This window comes from Cryptomeria japonica, chromosome 8 (assembly GCF_030272615.1).
Source record: "Cryptomeria japonica chromosome 8, Sugi_1.0, whole genome shotgun sequence".
In the NCBI taxonomy this organism is placed as follows: domain Eukaryota; kingdom Viridiplantae; phylum Streptophyta; class Pinopsida; order Cupressales; family Cupressaceae; genus Cryptomeria; species Cryptomeria japonica.
In genome coordinates this window covers 16,018,503-16,040,277 of record NC_081412.1, presented here as the reverse complement: position 1 = coordinate 16,040,277, position 21,775 = coordinate 16,018,503, and the positions used below count along the sequence as shown (strand labels likewise).

Here is a 21,775-nt window from a genome sequence, read left to right as displayed (position 1 = left end):
TACCATTTTTAGTCGTGCAGTTCTGAGCTCCAACTCAGTTTAGTTTGGTGATTTCCAGCACTTCTATCTCCGTCCTCTTGCTACATTAGTGGTAGAGTTGATTGTTAATTTCATTCCCAATCCTCCCATTGGATAAGCGGTTGAGTGATTGTTATTTCATTTACTTGGCTTGTCCTTGGCTCCGCCAGGTGATTTCTTCAGTATTTTTGTCACCCGTTGTATAAGCGGAAGGGGTTGGCTTGCAACCCAAGCATTGTAATATTTCCAGTTATTTGAAGTTAACGATCCCCTCAACACCATATGCTCTCACTTTCCCATATTGGGCACTTGGTGATCAGAAAATGGAAGGGTTACAATTTCATAATTATTGTATTTTCGATTTCCTAACCTTAACGGGTTCTTGTTGTGTTGTAACTGGAAATTAGTCAAAAAAAATTGTGGGAATATTAAAGATGAGCTATTGAGCACAAACTCCTAAACTACAACACTTTGTCATTCGAATTTTGAGTCAAGAAGCAAGTTCATTAGCTCGTGAGAGGAATTGGAGTTGCTTTGACCACATCCATTCCAAAAAGAGGAATAAGTTGTTGTCCAGGAAGTTGGGAGATCTTGTCTACATTCGCAGTAATCTAAAACTGTTCATGAACAGATCAGCAAATGATTCCACATCTTCTTCACAACAACAAATTTCAAAAGACATAGCAGCTAGAGTTGAAGATGAGCCTAACTTTTTGGATGATGAATTGGGCAGTGCTACTAATGATGATGCTCCAACAGCTCAACCATGTGCTCTTGATGACTTGGAACATTTTTGAAGTTCTATAATCTTGTGTTTTGATTGTACCTTTTTGACTAAAAGACAACTTCCAACTCTTGATGACTTGTAGCCTTTTTGAATTTTTCAAGTCTCAACTTTTGATTGTATCTTTTTGACCAAAAAACATCTCAGCAATCGTGATTTCACATGTTTCTTATGGTTTATATTTTATAAATGTGACATCTTTTTATAATGATTTCAAATCTATTTTGCAATCTTAAACTATTTGATAATTTATTGGAAATATACTTATATTTTTAAAAAAAAATTTATATAAGGCGAATTTAATGCCGATTGTTTTTTTCGAATTTTTTGCCCTTGATCCGAATTTTATGGTTGCCGAATTTGAATTCCAATTCGAACGCGATGACTTAGATCAAGAGTACCAGAAGCCATCCAACCTAATGTTGAGAAAACAAAAACTGTCCCTCCTTGTAGCCAGGACACCAAGAATAGCTTCTCAAACTAAAACAGCGATTTTGAGGAGAAAATCGCCAAACCCGAACTGCTTCAGAAAAATAGCCATGATTTTGTGGATAAAATCAGCAAACCCTTATGTAGATTATTGCCCTAGCAACTTTACGTGCAATCCAGAACAGCTGCAAAAAACCAAACATAGTTTTTTAGGAGAAAAATCGATCAAAACCAAACACGATTTTTGAGGAAAAAATCAATCAAAAACCCATAACTGATTTATAAGGAGACAATCGTACAAAACCCATACACTAAAACATCAACGACTAGCTAGCACAAAATCCAAGACATGGATCAGCATACAAACTTCGTTTTTGAGGAAAAATGGTAAAACCCTTGTACAAAACGATTTTTGTGAAAAAAAATTGTACAAAACCCAAAAATAATTTTTTTTGGAAAAAATTATGAACCAAAATACCCTAATTCCCACGTGAACTTCGCGAATTATAGATGATGTTTCAGTACAAAATCAAGCAAAACCTAGAAATAATTTTTTGAGGTGAAAAATATAAAACCTGAAATAATTTGTTTTGTGGACAAAAAATAATAAAAACTATCACTAAGTTTTTTTAACGGACAAAAATTAGAAAAACTCCAGATCAACTAGGCACAAAACAATAAAAGCCCACGATTTTCTACTAAAATCATGTAAAAGAAACAGCCTAAACCCTCCCACACAGCAAAAAAAAAGTCTTCGAGCGGGAAAATATTCACTAGTCCCTTCAAAAACAGAATCCGCCTCCGCCATATCCTATCAAAAACACTACTTGCAAGAAAAATGCGAAAAACTCCACTTCACGCAGAGGAAACCCATGTTCCAAGCCACCTAGAAAAAAATCACACCAAAAAAAAGCGTTGCCATGGAAAGAAAACCCCGTCGCTAATAATGATGTGGTGTTGGAAGCAAGAAAATTGCCAACAAATAAAATCATGATTTCCAGAACTGCAAAAAAACAACCACGAAACCTTTGTGTGGCCCCCACAAAAAAAACTGCCAAACAGAAGAAAACACGCCTAAAAATTTCAACGGAAAAACCGACAAACTCAATATGCAAAAACGACGGACAAGAACAAGGAAAACCCTTGATTCTTAGTCCAGGTGCGGAGTGTAGAAAACAAAAAGCAAAAACCCTCGAAATTTCCAGCTTCAAACAAAATCTACGACAAAAAAAAACTCAAATTTTCTTGTGCTCAGCAACCCACGAAAACAAAAAACCTCCAACGATTTCAAAAAACCTTGAACAATATTTTTTTCATAAAAAATTGAAAAACTAATTTTTGGAAAAAATCTAGATAAGAAGAGGCTACAAATTTTTTATTAAAAAAATTAACCAAATTTTGAAAAACCCCATCAACCCACTCTGATACCATGTTATGATAAATTGATGTGTTAAACAGAGGTGATGAGGACTCCTTATATAGATTTACAAAGACTATGTTTCTAAATGAAACAATCGTGAACTGAAGACGAAAAATAGAAACTAACTAAACTAAACAAGATGACCATAATAAAACATTACATTGTTTTAATAATATCTAGGAACTCTTTGCTGGTTGCTACAGGCATGTTAAAAGTTAATACTTTAATCCTATATAATACTTGTATTACACTATTTTAATTATTAATAATATCTAGGAACTCTTTGCTGGTTGCTACAGGCATGTTAAAAGTTAATACTTTAATCCTATATAATACTTGTATTAATTTGGGTTATGTGGTTAATCTTGTATAATACTTGTATTTATTTGGGTTATGTGGTTATCATGAGGGCAGATAGGTCTGCCTTTTGGGCTATCTAAAATTTGCATGTTATTCAAAGTTTTTGCTTTAGGAATTTATAAAGCTACAGAAAATGGAAATATGTAACTTTGTTATTCTTTAGTTTGTTGGTAGATTTTGCTCTTTTCACCTAGTTGAAATAAGAACCACTTCAAATATATATCAAATGCACCACTTAGCATGATTTAAAATGTTGACGTTATTAAATTTGGTTCGCAAGCCTTTACAGAAGCTTTTTGATAAATATTAAATACATTTTACTTTGAACCTAACTCTATTTACCTCACTGGGTAAACAGGAAGAATACAGAAATCGAACAGCAATGCACAATGCAAATACAAAAGAAGTACCAGAATAAGCTTGCCATTAATGTCAAAGGATGTTCATATTATAATCTGTCGTCAATATTACATGCCCTCCAACACCCGGAGGTGATACAATATATGACAGCCGAAGGGGTGCGACACAACCGTTGCGACTCCAACTACCTACCCGTCGGCTAACTAACTATTGATAATTAACATTACTAACTATACACTTTTTCCCAATAACATCATCCCCCCCAAAAAAGAAGTCGTCTCCGACGACGAACAACAAAATGGAGACAATGTAATATAAATATACAACCAAGATAAAGTCAAGGAGGGGGCTGAGGAAGCGTCCCTGAAGTCGAAGGGTGAGATGCAGGTGTCTGGGCCGCCAGGCGGGCGCGGAGCTCATAGACCTGCTAGGTGCGTGCTGCCACATCCCGCTCTGCCACCAACACCTTCTCTAAGGCCGTCTTCACCATAAGCGCAGCCTCCAGTAGCTCCTTCTCCTTGGTATCGGCGGACTCTGTCATGCGAACCAACTGAGCCTGAGCAACATCTAACTCCTGCTGGACGAGACTCCGCGCACTCTGCTCCTCCGAAAGACGCGTGTCCACCGCAACCTTCTCTACGCGGGCTGTCTCAAGTTGTGCTACCAACTCTGATCTCTCAGCTGCCCACGAGGCTTGTTGTCTGGCCATGACCTGCTCTAACTCAACTCGAGCAGCCTCGCGAACCGCAGACTCATGCTGCGTCTGGCGTAAGGCATAGTAGGCCTCCCGATAAACCTGCTCAATATCTCGGACGAGAGTTGTCACCCTACTCTCCACGACGGGCTGAGGCACACTCCAAGCCTCCAACATCGCATCCGTCTGGATAACTAGCCACCCTCGTGCCTCAAAACATGAAGTGAAAGTTGCGGGACAGCCGTCTCGCATAAACTGGAGGACCTGCTCTAATTCCTCCACAACCTGCTCCAGAGCTCATGTCTGAGCCGCGGCCACCACTCGCCGACCCCTCGTCACCATATCTGCCAAGTAAACCTCAATATCCTCCCCATCCAGCCCTGATGTAGGTACAGAAAGCCCAGCCCCGATGTAGGTACAGAAAGCCCACGTGGTAACTCAAAAGTCTCCTCAGGGACCACACCTGCTGCATCCTGCTGGCACAATGGTGTCTCCCCCGCCCCCTCAAGTGTAGCAGTCGCCTGCTCTGGGCCGGTAGGAACACCCTCTCCAGTCACCTGTCCCTCTGCTGGTGCCTGCGTCTCCGCCGAGGAATCCTCCAGATCGACCACCTTAGTGGGAGGCTCTCGCCGAGGTGAGAATACAGCTACTCCTACGGGTGGCATCACTGTCATCTGGAATCTCCGGGTCAGCCAACTCCCCATAGCCGCCACCGATGGAGCTGCACTCAACACCTCCGACCCTCTCTCCCCCTCGGAAACATGTCCTGCGATGGGCTCCTCCAACAAGGAGGCAGCAACCGTCACCACTGCGTCGGATCCCACAACGTCCAGTCGCACCTGAGGCTCCGTCTCAACCATCTCCCCTGCCACGCCTCCCTGCGGTGGACCACACAACTCCGCCCTGCTGTCAGTACATGCCTCTGCGGGAGTCGGTCCTGCGGCTGGTGCACAAGCCTGCTGCGGTGGTATGGCGAAAGGTGATGCGGCCGGCTGCATGGGACCGAGTGTAACGGGCGTGCGGCTCTGCCCAAATGCCGGAATCGAAGTACTACCCGCCCACAACCCCACAAGTGTGCCAAGTGGGAGTGTGGGTGGTGCAAACAACACTCGCTCTCCAGCGGGCTCCATCCTCCCCTCGTCTGTGGCCCGACTGCTACTATCCTCCTCATCCTCCTCATCCTCTGCACTGCTAGAAGTTTCTCGCCCACTATCAGGTTCTGCTGCTGAGGTGGTCTCTAATATCCTTTTCCGCTTCACGGAAGAGTGTCCAATGTCCAGGTGTCTCCAGTGCATGATAGGAGGCTCACCGTCTGCCAAAGGTCCCTGCGGCCGTACCTCCAACTCGGCCTCTGGCACAACCTCCCGCGTGGCCTCTAAAAACAGTCCAATGGCATAGTGGGGCAGGGAAAACGTGCGATGCTCCATCATCAAGAATGCGCACATCCGCTTGGATAACAAGGTAGCCCAATCATACACGACACTGTTCAGTAACCCGTTCATCAATACGATCTGTGGCAGAGCGATGTCTGATGCCCTACCCGACCCTGTCAACCTGCTTTTGATGACGTCCATTATGCACCGCCAATGACCCTCTGCGACAAAGGACCTACGCATCCCCCGACCCTTCGTGGCATCAACAATGCTCTCCAACTCTGCTGGGGTCAAGTCTCGGGACACTCGTGTAATCCAATGTTCCTTTTCCTCCCGTGTCATCTTTTTAGCCTTCAATTCCACTTTCTTGCCATGTATGCCCGGGATGCCAAACACTCTAGTGAAATCTGCAGGTTTGAAGGATATGGTGATATCCTTCCCAAGGTACTCGAACGTACTCGTCCGTGAGTGGCTATCAAAGGTATCAACCATGTATCGTAATGCTCCCACGTACTCGCGGATAGCGAACACAGGCATCCGGATAGCCCATTCTACCCCTGCTTTGCGGAGACTCGTCTTCACCAAATCATCATCCGGCGTCTCCTGCCACCATTTCCGACATTCCACCCCATTCAATCCTTCAAAGGTGATACTCTGTGAAGTCAAGGTGTTCTTCCCTCGTGCAGCATGCTGCTGTGGTGTCTTTTTCTTCTGCCTGGCATCCATTGTGCCACCTGCTGTTCGAACACCCGAAGGAAGAATACGTGTATCCGGCCTCCTATGGCTGCTATCCTGCAACTGTTTTTTCCAATTCCTTTTTCCCGCAGACTCCATTACTACTACCTGGTAACCACTTCTTGATTTTGCCTTTTCGAACGAAAAGCACCTAACTACCTCCTGGCAGGTAGGCCGTATGGCGGTAATCCCCAACTACCTCCGGCTAGTAAAAAGCTGAGCAAAAGTCCTCTTGTCCACCTCCCGCACTATATATATCTCCGCCTATATTAGTGAACACCGCACGGTAGCCTCTTGCTCTATCTTCTGTGTACAGTCAGAGGTAAATTTCAACATCAAGACAATATTAGCAGCTTCGGCACAAACAGATCACAAGGGAAAATATAGCTTGTTTCACACAGGACACGATGACATGCTGCACGGCCCTGCCACAGCAAGCTCATCCTTCATCTCCCACACAAGGTTACGGGTTCCCAGAACGAGGAAGCCTGCATTCGACCCTAACAGCCCTTTTGTAAAAAAATTAAGTGACGCAATTGCCTCCTATCCAGAAGAAGCCCTAAAACAAGTCGTTCGAAGAAGAGGCCCCCGCTGCTTCACTTGCTCGACACTCCCGAAGTTGACAATCGACCAATTCATCGTGTGCATTGATTATCCGTTGGTTTCACTTATTGCCAAACTCGTCATAACACAGATGCTTTAATCAGCTTTACAAAATGGATCCAGAGATCTTCACAACATGGTGCAATATTCTTAAGCGTGTACCAAATAGTGCCTTATGGCTTCTGAGATTTCCTGCTGCTGGCGAGAGTAATGTGCGAGCCTTTGCTGCTGCACAGGGTGTTCGACCTGAACAGATTATTTTCACTGATGTAGCTGCTAAGAGTGAACATATACGTCGCAATGCATTGGCTGACCTTCTCCTTGACACGCCATTATGCAACGCACACACTACTGGCACAGATATTCTTTGGGCTGGTCTGCCTATGATAACTTTGCCTCTTGAAAAGATGGCTACACGGGTGGCTGGATCTTTGTGTCATGCCACAGGCTGGATCTTTTAACCTGCGAAGGAGGGTGCGGAGTGTGGTGCGGAGTGCGGTGCAGAAGAAACTAATGAACCAAAAATGAGAGTGCGGTTTGTTTTTATTTTTTTCAATGTGCGGTGTCTTTTTCCTTAGCGTGCGGTGTCTTTTTCTTTTCCTTCCTCACCGTGGTAGCTTCTACCTCTCCTCGGCGGTGTGCGGCGTTGCATGGTGGCGTGGTGGTGCGGGTTCAGCGGCTACCTTTCTTTTCCCTTCGGCATGTGCCGCGTCCTTGTTTCTTCTTGTGCGACGTTGTAATAGAGCCCTTTCGTTTGGCAGCCTTTATTTCCCACGGCCTTCGGTGGGTTCCACCGCAAGGTGGCTTCCACCGTCGGTGGTGCCACCACGTGTCCACCGTTCGGTGGTCATCTTTTTTTTTCTTTTTTTTTTTCCGAATTTTTCTTTTATACTTCTTTTTTTTTTCCAAATTTTCGTATATATATATTTTTTTCCATTTTCTATATATATTTTTTTTTTCAAATTTTCTAATTTTTAGCTTCCCGGTTACCTTCGTTCGTGATAGACCTTCAGTTTGGACCCGTTGACTGCCTCTGGTATCTCTTTTCCGTCCAACGTCCATAACTTTATCGCCCCGTTCATGTTGACCTCACGTATCCGGAAGGGCCCTAACCATCGAACTTTGAATTTCCCCGGTTTAATTTCGTTTCGTCCATTATATTTCAAAACTAACTGCCCCGGAGTGAACCTCGCCTCCGAATGTGTTGGTCGTGCCAATGTTTCCTTCGTTGCTGAGCCACGTCTGTCACCCACTGTGCCATCGTCCGTCTTTCATCCAACTTATTTAGGGCGTATAGTCTCTCTCGAAGGCTTTCCATGTCGCCTAGCCTATTGTCAATAGCGATTCTAAGACTTGGCACCATGAATTCCACCGGTACCACAGCCTCCTGGCCGTACATCAATTGGAAAGGTGTCTGCCCGGTGGTTACTTTGTAAGTTGTTCGGTACGCCCAAAGTACCGACGGCAGACGCTCCTCCCAGTCTTCTTTTTCAACCCCACAGGACTTATAAATTACTGACACCATGATTTTGTTGGTCGCCTCAGCCTGACCGTTTACCCTAGGATAGTACGGACTTGATAGGGAATGAAAAATTTTGAACTCGGTTGTTAGTAGTCGAATAATATGATTTACAAAGTGCCCTCCTCTATCACTTGTCAATTGAATAGGTATTCCATACCGGGTGATAATCTGTTCATTAATAAATTTCGCCGTACTGACGGCAAAGTTGTCTGCCAAAGCCCTCACTTCGACCCATTTGGTCAAATATTCTGTCGCCACGACAATGTATCTACATCTTCGGGCACGACTCGGTTTCAATGGACCAACGAAGTCTAACCCCCATCTTTCGAACAACTCTTGGGCATGCGACGGGTTAAGTGGCATGAAATCTCTCTTTAACGGTCGCCCAACATGCTGACATGTATCACAACTTGTCACCCATTCTCTGGCGTCATTATGCAGTGTCGGCCACCATAAGCCCGCTAGTAGGACCTTCCTTGCTGTCGTATCCGGTCCCATGTGTCCTCCAGCGGCCCCTTCATGGGCTTCTCTCAATACTCCTGGGATTTCCTCTTCCAAGACGCATCGTCGTAGGATCTGGTCAGGTCCCATTTTGTAGAGAAGGCCATTTATAAGTTGGAATGTTCGGCTTCTTAGTACAAGTTTCCGTCTTTCGCCTGCTGACATTTCCTTAGGAAATTTTGACGTTGACAGGTATTCACCCACACTCGTGTACCAGGGAGGAAGGATGGCAATGCGGAAAAGATGGGCGTCGGGAAAATCCTCGCTAACGCCTTCGGCCGGCTCTCCAGACTTGATCCGTGATAGCTGGTCGGCTATGACATGGCTCCTGCCAGGTCTGACAATGATGTTGAACGTAAATTCTTGTAATAGCAACAGCCATCGACTAATCCGCCCCTGGATGATTGGCTTGTTCACCAAGTACATCAACGCCTGGTTATCCACATAAAATGTGAATGGTGTCGCTAATAGGTAATGTCGGAATTTCTGAACGGAGTATACCATGCCGAGGGCTTCTCTCTCCGTCGTGCTGTAGTTCCTCTCTGCGTTTGACAAGAGTCGACTTGCAAAATACACTAGGTGGTCCAGCCCATGGCTGCCAACCTGTGCCAGGGTGGCCCCTATGGCGAAGTTGGATGCGTCGACATGTACATGGAACTCTTTGTCCCAGTCTGGGTATGTCAAGATTGGCGCACCCACCAACCGTGACTTTAACTCTTGAAAAGCCTCTTCTTGGGCCGTCCCCCAGACGTACGGCTCCCCCCTTCGTGTCAGCCTATCAAGTGGGTATGATACTTGGGCAAAGTTCTTAATAAACCGCCTATAATACCCGATGTGTCCAAGAAATGACTTGACGCCAGTGACATCGTCGGGCGCCTCCATCTCCACAATGACCCGTACTTTGTCAGGGTCCGTCTTCAGTCCAGCCTTGCAGACGATGTGCCCTAGTAACTTGCCCTGAGGCACCATGAATCTGCATTTCTTGGGATTTAGGGCGAGGCGGGCTCGTCGGCATCTCTCCATGCATTCGCCAAGTGCGGCCAGATGTGCCTCCTCCGTGCTGTAAATGGACCAATCATCCAAGAATGCTTTGAAGTTTCCTACGGACATTTTATCGAAAATATGGAGGATTATCCGTTGAAAGGTAGCTGGCGCGTTGCACAACCCGAATGGCATCCGGTTGTATGCATAGACGCCATCTTCTACGACAAAGGTGGTCTTCAATTTGTCCTCCTCTGCAATGGAAATTTGATTATATCCGGAGAATCCATCCATAAATGAATAAATTTCATGACCCGCTACTTCCTCGAGGATGGTGTCTGTGAATGGTATGGGAAATGGATCTTTAATTGTGACAGCATTCAAACACCTGAAGTCTACACAGATTCTTATCTGATCGGCCTCCTTTTTCAAGGATATCACAATGGGTGATACCCATTCACTCGTCTGGACCTTGAAGATAATCCCTGATTCAAGCATGCGGTCAATTTCGTTATTTACCCTGGCCGCATAATTTTTGTTCATCCTGTATGGCCTCTTCTGTACGGGCACGGCTCCAGGAACTAGAGGGATCCGATGTACACAAAGTTCTTGTGGTACCCCCTTGAGGTCCTTATACGTCCAAGCGAACACATCTTTGTATTCTGTGAAGATTTTGAACGCCGCCGTCTTTAAGACCGGATTCCAGTCGTCGCCGACTAGAATGTTTTTCTGTTCTGAAGTTTCTCCAAGGTTTGTAACTTGAAGTGCGGATTCTTCGTACCTTATGGGCTTACTTTTGTCAAACTGGTGCGCTGGTGCGTCATCCATAGGGACATCCCCTTCCTTGTATTGTCCGTATTCTGGCGGAAACTCGTTCATGTCAGGTCCTTCAATCCCCAACATATTGCACCCGTACAATAATTCATAGTCTTCCATTTGCCAATGGAAGAGCCCTTTCAAAGAATCCGTCTCATCCTCAGAACAGGCTTGAATTCCTAAGATGCCTTCGTCATCTGGTTCCCTGCCATCTTTTCCTTCGTCGATATCGTTGTCTTCGTCGGACTCTGACTCTGACGCCAACTCTTCACTGACCAATTGAGTTTTGAGGTCAATGGTATACTTTCTGCCAGCCTTTTCCATGGACAAGGTGTTCTTCTTCCAATTGTGGTTTGCTTTGGCCGCCACCAACCAGCCTCTACCGAGGATGGCATCATACCCCTTCTTCTTCAATGGGATGACCACAAAATTCAAGACGAACGGCTGTGTTCCGATCGTCACTGGTTGCGCCATGAGTGTGCCAAGCGGCTTGATGCCGTGTTGGTCTGCTCCCAATAAATTAAAGGTGGACGGCCAGAGAGTAGGTTTACCCAATTTTTTCCATGTTTCCTCTGGCAAGACATTTACTCCCGACCCGCCGTCGACAATTGTGTCGGTTAGGATGGTACCCAATATACCCATTTCCACCACTGCTGGGTGTCTACCATTGCTGATCGTCAGGGCTAATGGGTTTGCCGCTGTCTCGCCAAGGTTGTCCTTGCCATGTATTGGTCGGCCTACTGGGGTTATCATTGCGGATTGCAACAATGTCGCTCGCAAGTGCGGCATACTTTCCAGGAGGTCCTTCATTTTGACGGGTATCTCGACCTGTAACAGTTGGTTTATAATGTTTGTTTCTCCTTCAGAGCGAGAAGTACCCGCAAGCCCCTGTGCATCCTTGCTCGTTGACATCTCCTTCTCCAATTCCGCTCGTGCCTCCAATGCCTTTCGTTTTTCCGTGCGGGGATCTGGATAAGTGGCTACTTTCGTCTTGGACCTTGTTATGGCGAGTACATCTTCCGTTTCTACATTCAACAGGTTCACGCCAGATTTGGGACAATTGCCATCATCATGGTCCCCCGGACCGCACCACTTGCAAAGTTTTTGTGGTGCTTCCTCCACTGTACAGTCTCTGGCGAAATGCCCCCATTGATTGCAAGCTCGGCATTGTATCATCGGCCGCCCTTTAGCGTCGTATTGGATTCGGCTTCTATTATTCGTATTGTTATTATTACCTCTTCCTCGCCTGTTGTTTCGATAGCCGCCAGACGAGGCGTTGTTGCTCGCAGGCTGGGACGTGCCGGCTGACGCAGATGGTTCTGTAAAGAGAACCTGTTGGTTACGGGTCCTCATATTGTACGGACACTCCTTGGTAAGGTGTCCGGCAATCTGGCAAATATCGCAAAATGCTTTTTTCGGACAAGACCCCTTGGTGTGTCCGTCGGTACGGCAATCCGTGCACCATAAATCCCCTTCGTCGCCTTTGCTTGTGCTTCCTTTGGTTGACTTTATCTCTCTCATCATTCGCTCCATATCTTTCTGGAGAGCCCGTACCTTCCGATTAGAGTCGTCATCACTGCTATCACTTTTATCCGAAGAGGAATCATCCTCCGACGAGGATTTATTTTTCTTCTTCTTGGACGTCTTCTGTTCACTTTATAAATCCATTGCCCTGTTATAGGCGTCGGAGTATGAAGAGGGAGGTACTATCTTCATTTTTCGTCTAAGGGATTTCTTTAGACCTTCCACGAACCACCGTTTTTTCAGTCCGTCTGCCGGCTGGTTCTCCATCTTTCCTAGCAGCTCTTTGAGCCGCCGGCTGTAGGTTCAAACAGTCTCGTCCTTTCTCTGTTTCGTGCCGTAGATTTCGGCTACGATCTCATTATCGTCTCTTAGGAGACGAAACTCTGCTTGAAATTCCTTTTTCAAGTCTAGCCATGTGCTAATTTTAGCCTTATCCGTATCCGAAAACCAGTCGATGGCTACGCCCCTCAGGGTTGCGGGAAACTGTGTTACCCACTCGTCCTCATCGGTAACACCATTCGCTCCCCAAATTGTTTCACAAGTGCGACAGTGGCGGACAGGGTCTTCTTTCCCATCCCCATGGAACTTTGGAAGTTTTTGTTTTTGTGCCATGCCTTGTCTTTTTACTACTGGTGGCTGTTGTCCTACTCCGGATGGGTCAGATCCTATAAGGGGTGCTTGACCGCCGTGCCCCGGTGTCCCTCCGACACTCCTGGCAGCCCCGGTGTCTTCTCCCTCTCCTGCCTCCTCCCCACTCCTTGGAGTTTTCCTAGCCTCTGGTGTGTGTGGCAAGTCCCTCAAATCCCTCAACTGAGTTTTGGTACACTCTATCCTACGGCGGGTTTCCGCAAGTAACTCCTCCCGACTCCGTGGGTGGCCGCTGGCCTCACCGTCCCCTTCGGAGCGTTCCTCCTCTCTTCGCTTATACCTCTGTCGCCTTTCCGCTTGCTGTTCAAGGATCAAGGCACGTTGGGCTACTGCACGTTCATCTATATATTGTTGCTTATTTTTGTCTTTATTCAGTGTATTGGGCATTAATTCCCACAGCTTTCTATATACTTAATGACATAAAAAGTAGAACACTTTTATTCATTCATAATGTGGAAGACAAGTTTATGCCAACAATATGACATAATTATTACAATAAGTGTTCTTTATTCCGCCCCGTATGGCTCACGGTTCAAATGCCCCTGACCTGGCGCCATCTCGTTCTGCTTCCCGTTCCTCGTACTGTTGCAAAATTTGTTGGCGTCGCTCTTCCCAGGCAATCTCCTCCAGGCGAGCTTGTTGTGCCAACGATGCTTGTGCTAGCAATCGGGGGAGATGGTTCATCAACCGATTTACCTCCGGACTCACTTCCAATGCTGTCCACACGGCACTTGGTGGGACTTCCGCCCCCGCCGCCTCTCGTCGAACGTAGGTCTGAATGGCTACTTGGAGTAGAATTGAAAATTCTCTCGTCGCGGTGTCTTCTCCTACGTAGAGTTCTGTTTGGGCATCGTCGACTTCTGGGTTTATTTCACCAACGGGTAGGCCCATTGGGTCTGTGCGCCATCCGTGTCTTCCGTTCCGAGTTCGTCTAGGCAACGGCGCCAAATGTTTACCTCACTGGGTAAACAGGAAGAATACAGAAATCGAACAGCAATGCACAATGCAAATACAAAAGAAGTACCAGAATAAGCTTGCCATTAATGTCAAAGGATGTTCATATTATAATCTGTCGTCAATATTACATGCCCTCCAACACCCGGAGGTGATACAATATATGACAGCCGAAGGGGTGCGACACAACCGTCGCGACTCCAACTACCTACCCGTCGGCTAACTAACTATTGATAATTAACATTACTAACTATACACTTTTTCCCGATAACAAACTCTAAATCATAATGTGTCTAATTTATGTGACATGGTCATAAGTAAGAGCGAAAAATAGGTGAAAGTTGTTCAAGGCTTCAAACTACAAGATGAATACTTTCAAGTTTCAGCTATAGATTTTAGCCTACTGAATTAGATACATAGGAAGGAACTTGACAACGAATACAAGCTAATATAAACCTCATTAAGTGTGTGATTTAAACAACTTAGAAAACCTCCATTCAATGCTTATAAAATTTGTTAGGCAATAATCTAGAGACAATACCTTACTGAAAATTTGCAGGCACAATTGATGATAGAAAATAAATTTAGCACAAGGTTTGACTATTGATTTGTGAATCACTCACTTTGCAGAGTTGCAGCAAAAATTCAAATCAAATAATGCAAAGAGTCTTATAGCCACAAAAATGAACTCTTTGGGAATACAACCACAACAAACCAATATAAACATCAAAACAAAGTCAAAGTAAATGTGCGTGCGTGTGTATATATATATATATATATATAGATGGCAGTTGTTAGAAATTCAAAATTATGCACATTATGGTGTAGCTACTTCAAAATTCCTAATATTTCATTTCTTCATCCTAACCAGATGGATTTAATTCTGACCTCATCCTCCTACAATGGCCTAAATGTGATGGCCATATTTAAGCATTTTAATACTAAATACAATTATAATTCTAAAAATACTATATCACATGGAAGGAAATACTTTAGATATACCATCAAAAAATTCTATAGTATTTTAGTTATATTTATTAATTCTATGATATAGAGAGAGAGAGAGAGAGAGAGAGAGAGAGAGAGAAATTGGCAAGGTCAACTACCAAATTTAGGCTCTTGTCCTTCATGCAAACTCAAACAAACTTGTAAGTCTACTGCATGTCTTTACGGCAAGTATATATGGCTATCTCTATGACTTGTATGGCTTATTGACCACAAAAAAGAGTACTTCCATGTACACCCTACATAGCATATGACTAAGTCATACTATGCAATTGCAAGGGTCTAGTGGCTATCATAGTTCATACATCTGGCAACATACAAAACTCTTCCATATGTCTATACAACATTTTCTTTGGATTTTGCCTTTAAAAGTGTGTTGTATACCGCTTATAATTTCTTTTACTTCCTCATTCCTTGTGCCATTTTCATCTAACTTTTCCTTGTAATTTATTCCTTCAATTTTCATATCTACAACATTAGACAAGTTTACACCGTTTGATGATATTGACTGGATTTTAGTATTTTACCTCACAATGTTGCAGCCATTCTTCTTGTTTTCACCTTTGTACGCTCGTGACTTCTTTTAAACTACCAAAGTCTATGTAGGCATCAAGTTTCTCATTCACAAAAAACTCAACTTTCCTAACTTGCAAATATATAGTTTCAAATCTTATTACTCAGTGAGCTGTTTCATCTCATGTTTGGAATCAATTTGGACTTCATGCTACTCAACAACTTAAATATAGTCAATCTCTGGCCTATTCACAAAGATAAGTTGGTTTTCTAGTAGTTCAACATGTTATGCACTTGCTCCTTTCTATTCTACTCCACCAACAAAACAACTTGATCTTTCTCTTTGTCCTTATTCAGAATACGGTATCTACATCTTTGTCTCCACTCTATACTCAGTCTTCTGGCTCAACCCATCCTTTCATATCAGTTCTTTATTGTGGCTTGATATATTTCAACATCAACATTTGGACTAGGCTATAGCATCTAACTCATGAATAGACCTTCAACTTTTGTGACAAGATTTCATTTTTTCATATACTTCTCTAGTCTCCCAAGCTGAAAAACATCCTTTCTTCTAATTGGTCATTCATGTGCTCACTTGACAGAATATACTTGATGTCAATCTACACATGTTAAGTCCTTTAACTCCTATATACAAACCAAATGTATTTGCCATTGTGCTGATCACTTGTTAATAATCTGCCCATAAAATTTTGAAAAGAGCATCATGAGAATATGGGATGAAAATAAATGAAGATAAGGAGTACTGCCAAGCTTGGGGATCCTACCAATTGTGGTCGAGCAAATAGATATGTATAATCTATCAAAAATTCATCAAGTGAATAGGTCCCGCATGCAAAGTGTTAGATTCACTAGAATCTCTCCACAAAATGCTAGAATTAGTTGAGCCATGAATGTCAGGCGGTCATGCGCTCTAATACCATGTTGGAGATAAGGATCTCTTAGACAAAACATTGGTATTCAATAGGCCAAGAAGGATGAGCAATCTCACGCCTATTCTGATGCTATGTTGGATTTGCCAAAATCTATCTCATGGAATGCCGATGCCAATTGATTCACAAATGTCAAGTAGTTGCAAACTCTAATAGAATAATTAAGAAGCCAAGATCTGAAAGCACCTGCTACTAGCGAAACAAAATGAGCACTATAGGATATCTATCATATACAAAATGAGAGTGTGTAAATGTGCAATGAGAGCCTTGCATATAAAGATAAGGATGAGGAAGTGAGAAGGTAGGAGTAAAACTTTGACTACCCCTCCAAAGGTGCAACACTTGTATGCTCAAAATGCCCTCAATTCAAATACTCGACTTTGATATTATATATTACCTAGCTATAATGGACTGGCTAAGACTTGAACCTAATGACCTCCTAAATATTAGTTTAATTGCTCTACCAACTATAGCTTAGTTGGTAACTTGGTAGAGTACCCAAACCAGTAATTGAGAGTTCCTAGGTTCAATCTCTAATGAACACCACAATTTGGATATTTATAGATTAAGTTTGATTGTTTCCACCTTATAAATTTAAAATCTTAAAGTTATAAGAGGTTAAATTTCAAATCTTGAACCCATAAATTTCAAATCTTAACGTTATAGAAGGTTAAATTTCAAATCTTGAACCCACAAAGGATTGGTGCACCGTGCAGCATTCAAATAGCTATTTGGGAGGTCCTCCATTATAGCCAACCCATTTTGGCTACATAATAACACCACGGTCCAAATACATATATAAATTAATTTGGTTATGTGAATCTTGCAAATTTAAAAAGAAACCTAACTAATTGAAGTAAACATCTAGATGGTAGATACTCACAAATTCTGAACAAGATAATAGAAAGACCAAGTTTTTCAAATAAATGGTAAATAATTTTGTTAGTTGTGTCTTGATGACATGAAGTCTGAACTGTACATCACAGAGATATGTCCTCTCTGGAGTCAACAGAAGCATTGACCAAAACCGCCAACATTGGCTTTTGTGACAAAGTCTTTTAAACATTTGACCACCATAATTGCCATCCTTTTGCTTTGTTGACTGGGAGCAAGTAAATATCCGTGTCTACATTATTTTATTGCAGCCATGTTGATTTTTGGCAACAGACATTTCACAGGACAGACTCTGTTTTTAATTTCAACCAGAAGTACTTTGACTCATTCAAGTTGACTATTTAAGGTATGTTTACCTCTTTCATTTTCTATTACTAAATATTTTTTGTTCACCTCTTCGATTTTCTATTACTGGATATTTTTTGTTCAACGTGGAACTAAATGTAATTTTAAAGTTGAAATTGAAAATCCTATTGTTTATTTGGTATAGCTTCTATGAAGACAAATGTGTATGAAACATAGACATTTGTCTCCAGATGCTCTTTCCTTGATCATTACAGAGAGTGGAAGTTTAAAATTCTTAAATTTATTGTTAGATGTTTGGAGCAATAGTCACATAAGGGATGGCAATGCTAATATACTCAATATTGATTTTATTATGACAATACACTAATTATTGTGTGTGTTAGAATATAAAATCTGTTAAGCCATGCTATTCTCTTGAATGTATGGATTTGTATAACTATAGAACATGTTCTGTACAGTGTAGATAAATACATGCCTTAGAAAAGAAAACTCCCACACTTCTCTAGCATGTAAATTGTTTACTTCAAGTCTAAACATATCCAAAAAATTGTCATTTTTTAAAACAAACTGGATTCCAACAATTGTGATAATAGCAGTTTCTGTCCCAAATATTTTACCTAATCTAAGAACTCTTCCTAAGCTGAGAATAGGTGTTAAGGAAGAACAAAAAGCAATAATACTTCATTTCAAATTCACAAATTTAAGACCATCCAACTCAATTATTCAAGCTTCAATTATTACCTTTGTGTAATATCGGGAACCCTCTTGACCTTCTGTTACAAGCAGCAGCTTGAGATTTGGGTGGAAAAGTTTACGTACAACAGCATCATCATAAGGATCTTCACCTTCAGTTAAAAATATAATCTCATCTTCACTTACCTGCGTGCATCATCATCAAAATCAATTCCAAATACATTAAAAATTATATAATTTCTTGATAATATTTCAGTAGATATAATCCAAACAGAGAGTTTATCAATGAAAAGCCACAAAAGAAATCAGTTTATTCAATTTCTATGCAAAGTATCAAAGTACTTGCAGTTATTACTTTTATAATATCTGCACTATCCCATATACTCAAAATGCCCTCTCGAGCTGCTTGTGCTGATGGCCATAATGGAAGTCTCAAATTAGGATCATATGAAAGAACAACACCTGCATCCTTTGCTATTTTCATTGCAGCCAGATGTGCTGACCTACATGGCTCTGCAATCAGACTTATAGATCCATAGTGGAGAATTTTTGCCTGTATGGATTAAGGCTCCAGAGAAGGAATACAGATTAGGTGGGATTTATAGATAGCAAAAAGATTCTCTGAAGTATCTAAACAGAATAGAAGATATTCAAGATGTACTTTATCATTACTACTGTGTAAGAAACCAGATCACGGATAAGCTTGGGATCTAGCGTGTACCTGTTTGATGAGATCCACTTCAAGTTCTGATTCAAGAAGTAGCATATCTGCACTAGGATTTCTATAAAACATGAACTCGCGTTCACCATCAGCCCTTAAAGTGACAAATGCCAAAGCTGTCCGAGCTCCGGCATCAAAGCGCATGCCCTTGTTATTGACATTGTTTTTCTCCAAGATATCAGCAAGCATATATCCAAACTCATCTTCTCCAACCTGGAAAACTAATAAATTTTCATTAGGTGAAGATTAAACCTAAAAAGAAAAAAAATTGTTGCCACCTTTCTAATACAATGCAATAATTGTATAGACAGACAATCCCTCAGGCATGTCGAGACTGAAATGTTAGGAAAATGACACTTAAATAGTACAGCAGTACCACAAAAAGTGAAAAGAGGTTCTTCACAGTAGTTTGGCAACAGGCAAAAGAAGCACACCATAGTTGCAACATCATTTTTCATCCCTTGTTAAGGATTGCCTTGCAATAAGTTAATAATGGACAAAAGAGAAATACGATAACAGTATCATGAAAAAATTAGGATATATGATAACCAATGACATGGCTATCAGCTTTAATGAGAGTTCGAGTACTGCTAAATCATTTTGGTCAATTTTTAAGATAATTTGTTCATAAAAATTCCCTAAATGATTATGGTAGCAATCCACTAACCAGTTGTTTCAAAAAGACCAGGCAATCTGCAGCAGATTTTCAAACTAATTATAGCTTTTTAGATATCAATGCTAGTGTGGGCCAACATTTATGGTAAAAGTGAACATTTGCTTGAAAATACTGACTAAATTTAAAATGTGACAGTAGAGTTTCTAAATTAATTTCCTCCAGAATCAGTTTCTTCAACTACACAGTAATTTTAAGTATTTTTTGGTCTGTATCCTGTGACAGATGAGGATGATACCACGCGTGACATTTATAGCAAAACATATAGCTCATGGAGTTCGAAGGGTACAATATTGTTTGATTGAATCAAAGATATTGTCATAAAATGATAAACTACACCTAGTTATCGTTATTCATGAAAAAAAGCAACAAAATTTTGTTTATGTCAATGCACTTAGAATACATTGCTAGCCTGTGTTTGCACGATAAACAAATTCTTGTGGAAATATCCTAATAGATTTTTGCAACTTTACCAGAAGTGGATGTTCAATAACATAAAAATTTCATTAGCCACTAATGCTAGGAGAGTTTCTAGAAGGAGCTTCTAATTTCTTGCAAGGATTGTCCCGTCAAGCCTTATCTAGTCCATAAATAGCATAGATATTCTATAGCTGCTTCACAAACACAAACTTTTTCACTTAAAAAATCAACTTAATTGATTGGATTACAATTCCTTTAGGCTTTGCTCACAAAAACACTCAATTTATGCTTAGAAAGGAGTTGCTTCAGTGTTGTAACTTGTAACCAATGAGAATGTTGCATGTGTGAAAGAAAACTAGTAAGGACTACAAAACATTCAGAAAAAAGATCTCAACAAGGGATGTCTGCCCTAGAGAAACCTAATGTTGAAAAACTCCATAAGAGCAAGGCCTTTCCTCCACTTGTTGCTATCTCCTTACAACTTTACAAGCTTTTTATCTTCTTAGGGCCTTCAATGACAATAACAGCATATCAACAGCATCATAAAACTTGCAATTATTCTACAAATTGCTTCCAACGGCACACTCTCTTCCTACACTCACATCTACAACTCCCTAGAAGACTCAACCAAGAATAAATTCTTGAAAATACTATAATGAAAAATTCAAAAAACGGTAACAATGAGCCAAAAATTAATTCAAAATACCAAAAAACATGAAGACAAACAATCTGCAGTGTGCAGGCATTCCAAGTGTACAAATGCCAATTCTGCCCATAGGTGCAATCTTAGTCTCTCAGAATGTTAACCACAGCTGTTTGCAACCTAGATCTACAAGAATTCTAGCTTATTTATCATTTATCTTTCCTCCAAATATGATTGTTCGCAGTTGTCAGAATTAATCTTTCATTTTCATTTAAGTACTAGTTATTGATTCCAAAGCCATGGGATAAATTCATTCAGTTATTGATTCCAAAGCCATAGGATAAATTCTTTTATTTATTTTACAATTTATTGGAAAAAAATTACTCAACCTTTTTTTGTGTACGGATTTATCCAACATTTAGGAAAATTTTGTCTTTGATGAGATGGCTAGGATTATTATTATTTTGTATTTTTCGATTATCCTACACCTCATTTCTCTTTTAGCTAAGATTCCTTTGAGTGTAATTCCTTTCTTAGGTGTCACCATATTCCTTGCAAGGAGTAAGGATATGAAAGATGTCGACTATGGAAAGTAGCAATCTGACTTAGTTTTCTGATTTTTAAAATTATTTGGATAGCGGAAAAGGAAATTGGTTTTGTTTGCTTGTTTTGTGGTTTTTTGCTTTTTTTGTGTTTTTGCAAAGTATGTATGCCTTGGAATTTAAATAATGCAATTGAATGACTGAAATAAAATTTCAGATTGAGTGATTTTTGTAACAGCAATTATCAAAAGCCAATAAACAATGGAATTCATGAAAGACATGCCAAAATTGGCCTACCAGAGGTTTAACGCCTTGCCTGGAGGGCTACTTTACTAGCATAAATGAGTCCAGGCGCTGCTACAAGAGCTACCAATGAGTCCTAACTGCTCCAATGAGTTTATTTCCTCTAGAAAATAATTACCAAAAACAAATCTAACATAAATAGACCAAACTGTTGCTGTTTCCTCGAAACCCCCAAGAGACTTCACTGAAAATGGACAATTTTCCACACTGATTTGCTCTTATCTCTCTCCAGTGACTTCATAAGCCTGAAAGAATGATTCCAATCTTTATTCCTATTGCTGACAATGAGATTTGTACAGAAAATTCCAAGTAAAACCCTTCAATTTATTTTTTAGGAATTCCCAGACAAGCTACGGGTGTACGGCTAGGCTAGGAGAGGTATGGCTG

At 41.6% G+C, this 21,775-nt stretch overlaps 2 protein-coding genes across 3 annotated transcripts in view; one reads left to right on the top strand and one right to left on the bottom strand.

Annotated features, from left to right (window-relative positions):
- LOC131048794 (probable fructokinase-7) overlaps positions 1 to 21,775 on the bottom strand; it is a 139,625-nt gene that overhangs the window by 103,396 nt on the left and 14,454 nt on the right. For both annotated transcript variants that reach the window (XM_057982863.2, XM_057982862.2), the window contains exons 3-5: positions 18,808 to 19,020; positions 18,442 to 18,639; positions 18,135 to 18,272 (exon numbers count right to left, since the gene is read on the bottom strand). In XM_057982863.2, coding sequence (XP_057838846.1) covers positions 18,135 to 18,272; positions 18,442 to 18,639; positions 18,808 to 19,020 — 549 coding nt within the window. The remainder of the gene's footprint in view (positions 1 to 18,134; positions 18,273 to 18,441; positions 18,640 to 18,807; positions 19,021 to 21,775) is intronic.
- LOC131048795 (probable UDP-N-acetylglucosamine--peptide N-acetylglucosaminyltransferase SEC) lies at positions 6,873 to 7,252 on the top strand. The gene has a single exon (XM_057982864.1). The coding sequence runs from the start codon at positions 6,890 to 6,892 to the stop codon at positions 7,235 to 7,237; it is 348 nt and encodes a 115-aa protein (XP_057838847.1). The 5' UTR covers positions 6,873 to 6,889; the 3' UTR covers positions 7,238 to 7,252.

What these genes read in the sequence shown, in the direction of transcription:
- LOC131048795 (XM_057982864.1), top strand. Translation starts at nt 6,890, where the DNA reads ATGGATCCAGAGATCTTCACAACATGGTGCAATATTCTTAAGCGTGTA.